At 52.4% G+C, this 8,230-nt stretch overlaps 1 protein-coding gene across 1 annotated transcript; it reads right to left on the reverse strand.

Annotated features, from left to right (window-relative positions):
* Positions 1–325: 325 nt before the first annotated feature.
* Hoxb4 (homeobox B4) lies at positions 326–2,047 on the reverse strand. The gene is made up of 2 exons (XM_052757384.1): positions 1,454–2,047; positions 326–624 (listed from the first exon to the last, which is right to left on the reverse strand). Exons 1-2 carry the CDS (start codon positions 1,905–1,907, stop codon positions 326–328), a joined length of 753 nt encoding a protein of 250 aa, XP_052613344.1. The 5' UTR covers positions 1,908–2,047.
* Positions 2,048–8,230: the final 6,183 nt, after the last annotated feature.

The following is an 8,230-nucleotide window of genomic DNA, read 5'->3' on the forward strand; positions in this document are numbered from 1 at the left end:
AGCAGGCTCCTCCATTTCTCTTTCTGTCTTTTCCTTTCTTCCTTCTTCTTCTTTCTTTCTTTCTTTCTTTTTTTTTTTAAGGAAGAAAGCAAGAGACTTGAATCTTGCTTCCGGAGGGTTTCACCCTGCTCCCTATAGTCATTTCTATAAATAAGGCTTCCCTACCCCCCCCTTCTCTGCGTTTATTCCTTATAGATAAAGTGGGGGTAGGGTAGATAGGTTTTTCTGGGCTCAAGCCTGGGGACCCTCCCATACCCCCGCATCCCCCTTCGGTGCTCGCTGCCCACCCCCGCCCCCCAGGTTCCAGCTCCTGCTTGGGGGGGCACTAGAGCGCGGGGGGGCCTCCATTGGGCCGGCCAGGGGGTCCTCCGGCTGCGCCCGCGGTGCCACCCGAGCGGATCTTGGTGTTGGGCAACTTGTGGTCTTTTTTCCACTTCATGCGCCGATTCTGGAACCAGATCTTGATCTGGCGCTCGGACAAGCAGAGCGCGTGGGCGATCTCCACCCTCCGGCGCCGCGTCAGGTAGCGGTTGTAGTGAAACTCCTTCTCCAGTTCGAGGACTTGCTGGCGAGTGTAGGCGGTCCGAGAGCGCTTGGGCTCCCCGCCGGAGTAATTGGGGTTTACTGGACACACACAGAGAAGGAGAAAGAGAAAGTTTTATTGCCCCCCGAAAGGGAGGAGGGAAAGCCCTTTCTTTCTTTCTTTCAGCTAACTTCAAGCCTCCAGGTCCCACCACCTCATCTTGGAGGGAGGGGTCGAGAAAGGAAGACAGACATCGGGGACACACGGAAAAGAAAAACCTCAAACTTTTGAAAGGCTGGCCTGTCGTCCTTGTTGCCTGGGGGAGGGGGCACTGTGAGGAATCTTGGAAAGATTTCATCTCACTCTTTGGCCTGAGGACCCCGGGTGGGAGAACGGAGGGGGGAAGAGGGGAGGGTGTTGCCCCCGACCCTTCCTGGATTTAGTCCCCACCCTCGCTGCTCAGATTCCAAACAGCGCCTTCTCCCCAGCAAAAACTTTTGCCCACTTCTCCAGCCAAGGAACCAGGCTGGAAGAAAGGGAAAAAAAGAAATACTGGTAGTTGCTTCAACCCTCTGCTTAAATACAGGATTACTACCTCCTCCTTCTCCTCCTCCTCCTCCTCCTTCTCTTCCCCTCCTCCCTCACCCCTCCCCAATTTCCAACTTCACTGGGACTGCGTATCCCAGGCGAAAAAGTCGCTGGGAGATTGGAAAAGAGGATGACTTCAAAGGCGCAGGGCCCACCAGGCCATAAAAATTTATGGGCGATGTAATTATGTGACTCTGAAAACAGGAGACCGTAAATCTCTGGCAATGGCGAGTTTATAGCGGGGACAATTGGCTTCCCCCAGCTCCCTCCCCCACATGCCTCGGAGGTCCCTTCGCTGGAAAGCGCCGGGGGTGGGAGGGGAAGGGGTGCCCACGCACTCACCCGTGCTCACGTGAACTTTGCGCATCCAGGGGTAGACGACGGGCTCTTTGCACGCGGAGTGGGACGGGCTGGGATGCAGGGGGTTCTGGGCGCAGGGAGGCGGCGGGGGGCTGCTGCTGACCGCCTCGCAGCGCTGCCCGGGCTCCGGGAGGAGGGCCCCGGCTGGTGGCTGCACGGGAGCCCGAGGGGACAGCCCGGGCGGTGGCGGGGGCGGCGGGGGCGGCGGAGGCGGCGGGGGCCCGGGGTCTCGGCAGGCCGCGTAGCGCTGCACGGTGCACGGAGCACGGCGCCCGAAGGCCGCCTCGGGCTGGAAGCCGCTCTCTCGCCTCTGGCCGCCGGCGTAGTACCCCGGCGAGTGGTCGCTGGGTAGGTAATCGCTCTGTGAATACTCCTCGCACGGAGGGAACTTGGGGTCGACATAGTTTGAGTTGATCAAAAAGGAACTCATAGCCATTAATTTCTGGGAATTGCCCACAAAATATACTAAAATTTATTCCGACCCCTGACTCGTTTTCCTGTTTCCGAAAGCCCTCCTACTTACTGTCAAGTGAACAAAGTTGGGGCCCACGTGATCCTCCGAGCCAATGGCCACCCGGCCTGCGATTCCCGGATAAGGAAATCTGCTCACCCGGACCCTACTCCAGCCAAAGAGGTTTATTTCCCCTTCTCTCCCCCTCCCCACCCACCCAGCACCAGGATTTACATAGGGCTCCTGCGGGGCGACCCCCTCCTCGCCTGGCTTTCTCCGCAGTAGCGGAGAGAGACGGAGAGCTAGGAAGGAGTGAGCGGGTTAAGACTGGAGGGCCTGGTTTAGGGGGGCTGGGCAGAGCACAATCCCTGCATCCTCTCAGAAGTTGGGGCTCCGGGTGTAGCCCCCCTGCCCTACCTCACCTCTGTCAACCGTTCTCTTCCTTCCATAGGGCCCCATCTCCTCCCCAGGGTGAGTGGGAGCTCACGCACCGGGTGTCTGTGCAGGAAGTTAAGTGACTGGAGGGCCAGGGGGCTCCTTCTTGAAAGGGGCACCCACTGGGTTAAAGGGGCGCTGAGCTTGGGGCTTCTCACAGCAGCCAGATGGGGAGGAGTAGGAGGTGAGCGAGGAGGCGTCGGGAGCTAGAGGGCGGGTGCGCGGAGGGACTTGTCAGAGATGAATGGAACCGCGGGCGGATCGATAGGAAATTCACGCACTAATTCGGGGAGACTTCGCCTTCCAAATCGCATTTAGCTGCACTATTAGCTTCGCTGTGTCCGTCAGTCTGTCCTCTCCTCCTAACCACTCCCTCCCTTTGACCCACAAGGCCCACGCTCAGAGCAACGACTTGAGTTCCCGCACTAACGACAGAAGCTAGAATAAAGCAAAACCTGCAAGTTTCGAGAACAAATTGAGTAGTAATTTGCTAATTCCAGATTCATCGAAGCAATGCTAAGGGTGGCGCCAAGAGCTCTAATTGCCGCTAAAGCCGCCACCTCTGCCTGTGTGGCCGAGAGAAATTTCACATCCCTGTGATCTAAGGAAAGGAGCCCCAGCTGTGACACCCCCACCAAGGCCACTTGCACGAGAACACCCACGGCAGCCTTGCATTTTCAGGGCGTCGTGTCCTGAACCCAGTGAAATAACGACCTCCGCATCCGTTTGAAAAGCAAATTTCCTCTGCCTTTGCACACTGTAGGCAGAAGCAATCATTTCTCCCCCATGATTTCCAATAAAGCCCCCTGGACTCCTAATAGAAAATAGATAGGTTTGGACTTCAGGATAAATTTTTAAAACACCAGTAACATGAACCTTTTAAGTGAACAAGGACCCAAGCTTCCAGGAGCAGGCATGGGCAACACCTCAGGTAGATGAGGTTTCTCCCTAACCAGTTGAGGGAGGAAAAGAAAGAAAAAGAAGGAGTCTTCTCGAAGCCAGTCACTGGATTGTCCTCAGTTAGAAAATAATCTATTTTTCTTCTGGAAAAAAAAATGAGCGGAGTGTTTATGTCAACTACATATTCCCCTAGATACGAATTTGTGACCACAAAATTCCTTACACAAATTCGGATCTACAGGGTATATACAGAAGACAGACAGGTCTTCTTGGCCCAGGAAATTTCCAGTTCTCTTACTTTCGGTGCGTTCTTCTTTTGGGGTGCAGTTTGAATGCTTTCTTTTTATTTCGTTTTGTTTTAACTTTGAGCTCTGGGAGCAGAAAAGTCACTGTGGGTCCATTCTTAGGATTACAAGGTTTTCAACTCTCCTATCCAAAAAAGAAAATCAAAAATAAAAGCAGCTGTTGGGCAAAGGGACTCGAACCTCGTGGCTGCCGCGCGACTTTCGGTGGCGCATGAATTATGAGATGTAAACATTAGCTAAGTACAAAAGGAGAAAGGGTCATCCTGAGGCTGCCTCGAAGTCAGAATCAGGCCTTTCTGGGTGCCCTCAGTCCCTCCCCTCCCCCTGCGACTTTTTTTTTTTTTTTAAGAAAAAAACAAAACCCCAAACCAGCTCTCCTCCCTTGCCCCCCAGTCTTTAGTTTGTGATCAAACGCATATCTAGATATTTTCCAAAGCAAAGGGAGGAGAGAGGGGCCGCTGGGTGTGAAGGGGTGTAATAAAAGTCCTTTTGGAAAAAATTGAATGGTAAAAAGAGAGAGAAACAGCTGTGAAGAAAAATGCTGGGAGACCAAGCAGATGGGGGCTCCCGGATATTTAATGATGGGCAATTCCGTTTACAACCTGAGAAAAAGATCAAAGGCGCTTCATTTCCGAATGAAGGGCGATGAGGAACCATAAAAGTTGCAGCCAGATGATGCGCAGGCCCCTCCCAAACTCCCATATCCCTCATACCTCCTGGGGGCTGGAATGAGGGGACAATCCCACGGAGGTGTGAGAAGGACCTCTACTACCCATTTCTTAGCCCCAGAGAGAGATTCTCTGTCTAGAGGGCAGGCTAACTGGGCCCATCCACCTGCTTGGGCTGCTGGCACTGGGGCCAAAATGGGATTCTGGGGTTTCTGAATGAACTTCCTGAGGCTCCCAGTGACTGTTGGTTTACTAAGCTGGAAAAATGGGAAATTGGGCTAGAAGGAACTGCAGCTTAAATCCTGAGAGTTGTGACCAGGTGAGGGCCAGTGTGCCCGGCAGAAGCCTCCTCGCCACCCAGGTTTAAGAAATACTTTTGTCCTTATTGAGTAAATTAGAACACTGTCAATTTCACGAACATACGCAAACAAGCCAAAACAACCCTTTAAACCACCTCACCCATGCAGAGACCAGGAACCATTACTGGGTAGGGTAGGAGAGATCCCACCTGAGACCTCTGTTTCTGTTTTTTGTTTGTTTGGGTTTTTTTGTTGTTTTTTTTTTTTAATTCCTATATCTAGGCACTGCAATATTGGCCTCTGGGGTTGGCTACTAACCCCAGTGCCCTCCTAGCTAGGCCAGACTCTGTGAATAACTGTAGAGAAAGAATAGCTGTAGTTTCCATCTTCATCAAAGACAGGGTTCAATCTGATCACCCACAGACAAAATGTGTTGCTTTGATTCCCACCAGATCCATAATATCCAGCAAGAACCAAGTCTTCTCAAAGGGTATTTCGGGGTGCCATGACCCACCCCAACTGTCCAGACCCCTTCCCTACCCCGTACCTCCCACTCATGGACACAGGTCTAACCCACCTGCGGCTTGGGAGAACATCTGAGTTGGCCTCTTTTCTGATCTACACTTAACAAGGGATGTGGCCCAGGTGTCCAGAGCACCAAGAGAGAGGGTATGGTTGAACTTAGGCCCGATCACTGAGATTTTTCACTTCTGAGAACTGGAGAGCCACCACCTGCCCTCACACCAACCCCCCATCCACACTCCCTCCCTGTGTAGACGCCAGGGGTGGAAGACAGGATTTATCAGTAACCCCCAGGACAGGTTTCACCGCGGCTAGAGACAGCCTCACCCCTCTACACCCAGAATACCAACAACAATAGGCATAACAATAAAAATACGCAGAGCCAGAGGCTTATGCACCCTCTGGGCTACCTCCCAAGTGCTCTTAGGTTCTTCGAAGACCACTTGGCCTCCTTCTCCAAGCAGCCACAGGTTGCTAGTGTGACCTCTCGCTGCCCAGCCCACCCCGCCTGCGCCATCACAGGCGTGCCCCGGCCTAGAAAAAGCATCCACCTTTTTATGGGCGAGCTGGAAGAGAAGCAGAGAGGAAGAAAAACCCGAGCAGAGCGCCAGGCTGAGGCTAGTCCCCAGCGGCCCGGTGGCACTCCATGCGCACCGCCGAACGGAGCAAGGGCCTGAGCCGGCAAGAGTACTCACCCAGCCGCTCCCCGCCTGCTCCGGCCGCCCGGCCGGCCGACCCGCCGTGGGCCCGCTGGGCAACAGCTGAGCTCCTGAGCCCGCTCCTGTCCACTATTGTGTGTCCGGAAAACCGGACCGCGGCTGCGGGCAAAGGAACCACAGGCCCCCTCGGAGGCCGGAAAAAGACTTTTTTTTTTTTTTTTGGTGTGTTTTTGTTTTTGAAGAGCAAGTTTTCGTATTAATCTCATACTTTGGCAGTCTTTGTTGAACAGCTAGGCGCGTCACGAGGCTCTCGAACATTTTAATAATTTTTAGACGCCGTGACCTGCGGTTCACCCCTCTCCGGGCCTCCCCCACGAGCAGGCAGTTACTATAATATGCTCACGCAGTTCGCTCGGTCATATTGAATTTTGCGCAGGTCATTACTTGGGAGAAAAATGACAGGGCAGGAATTTGATTCAGCTTACCCTCTCCAGCTCGACTTTTCTCTTTTTCCCCCCACCCAACCCCCACCCCAAAAAGTCTCCATTGGAATACTATTCAGGCAGCCCCGCCCCCGCTTTGATTTTTCAATCATTCCTATATTTTTGTCAGCTCCGGTTCCCAGGACTGAGAGCAAGGGCGTGTGATCCCGTGGAGGAAATCCTTCCGAGGCCTGAGCACTAGCTAACTATGCTGGCCCTGGCACCTGAAGGGCAGAAAGTGTGTCATTGGGCATCTGAACCCTAGAAAACCGGCCTGAGCCTAGGGTTTCCTTCCCCGGGCTCTTCCCCTAATCGCCTGCACGGGCAGGGCCTGTGCCGCTGCGACCCTGTCACCCCCTTCACCCACTTTATTTGCGGCCCCAGATGCCAGATACATTGCCACTTCCGCCAAAACTTTAGAGGCTCCAGAATTCCAGAAATGACCGTTCCACCTCTCTGGAAGGGAGTCTGATCCACAGCCAGATCCCATTCGGGAGAGAGTGATCTCAGGGGAAGGGGGCAGACAACGCTGGGCAAAACAGGAAGCTTGAGGACCTGGCTTTCAGAGGCTTTAATGGTCCCTAAACACAAAACACTCCCCCTCCATTTTTTTTTTAAAGGACAGAGTTGTCATTCATTCAGCCACTCTTGTGCCTTCCTTCATCACCATCAGAATGACCCGGGTTTTAAAATCTGGTGGGATGTCTACACTGTATCTTTCCTTTCTCTGGCCCCCAAGTTGACCGGCTGAGGTAGTCTAGACAACTCTTCTTCCACCCAGTTCAGTTAGCCCGCGCACGTCTAGTGAGTGCTGGCAGGGTGGTAGCCTCTAGAACGGATGGGTAGGGCAAGGCAGGCAATTTTGGTCTGGGGTAGCAGAAGTCACCTTCCCTTCTTGCAGACATTTTAGCCTGGGACCTTGGACCACTCCAGTCTATTCCAGATTTCTACATCTGTCAACATTTTCTCCCGAGATAAAGGCAAAGGAGACTAAGGAAGGAACCAAACGAAATAGATTCTCCACTTGGAGTCATGACCTCTGCTCCTCAGGACCCAAGAGTTCTTTTCTGGACACCCCCCTGAGAAATTCACTTGAGAACGAAATAGAAACAGGATTCCACACACCCTTTAGTTGGGGGAGGGGGAAACTGGGGTTAAATTGACTTGAAATTTGCTATTAGCCTTTTTTCTCTTTGGCTTTATTTCAGAAGTCATCTTTACAAAAGCTCCCAGCTTATGTCCATTGTAGAAGGACAAACACCCACGGTGCACCTCCTATAGCGAATGCTTAGAAGAGACTGTGATGACATCTCCTAATGCAACAGTCGTTTAAAGACCCAAAATAGACATATGCCTTAGCGTTATAATCACGGTCTCTAGGAAGCATTTTACTTATGAGCTAAGCTTAATGCATAGACTGAAGGTTCATTTCAGGACGCCTGTTTTCAACTCCAGTTACAAAGATCTCCAAGAGACCATTAAGTATTTTTCCATCACACTTGCCCTCCCTCTTCCAAAGAGGGCTAGAGAGGGAATCAGGATGAACATCCAAATGGAGGCTTGGGAGAGAAGGAGAGAACTAACTACGTTTCAATGTCCTAGTTGTAAGCACCACAGTTTAAAGGGAAGGATTAGGAATTTTAAAAATGTCTGGTACTGGCCCAAAGTCTTGAAGTCCAGTACCTGGAACTAATCTAGGACCTAGGGGTCTGGGAAGACAGGGCTACATTCCCTAGGCGAGAGGGGCACGCAGTTTGGCCCCTTTAGGGCAAGCAGGGTGGGGCTGATGTTAGTGAGAATCAAGACTTCACCTTGGAAGCCTTCTTTGGCCCTGCAAGGACGTGTGGGTAATTGGATTTTTTAAATGTGTGCGGCTGGGTAGGTTTTAATTAAATTTTATATGGTGACTCAAAGGTTATCTTTGGGAGAGAAAATTGCGTGGAGGATTCGCCACGCCCCGGAGCGCTCTTTTGTGCAGCTCTCCACCAGCAGCCTCGAAGCTTTTGCAGAACCGTTTCTTCCTTCCTCAGTTTCCCCT

Source organism: Peromyscus californicus, unplaced genomic scaffold, assembly GCF_007827085.1.
Source record: "Peromyscus californicus insignis strain IS unplaced genomic scaffold, ASM782708v3 Scaffold_3__1_contigs__length_106647218, whole genome shotgun sequence".
Lineage (NCBI taxonomy): Eukaryota > Metazoa > Chordata > Mammalia > Rodentia > Cricetidae > Peromyscus > Peromyscus californicus.

Bases quoted from the DNA above. Each gene is read 5' to 3' on its own strand.
- Hoxb4 (XM_052757384.1), bottom strand. From the start codon at position 1,907: ATGGCTATGAGTTCCTTTTTGATCAACTCAAACTATGTCGACCCCAAG. The intron at 625-1,453 runs GTGAGTGCGTGG...GTGTGTGTCCAG, and splicing joins CAAAGTTCACGTGAGCACGG to TAAACCCCAATTACTCCGGC.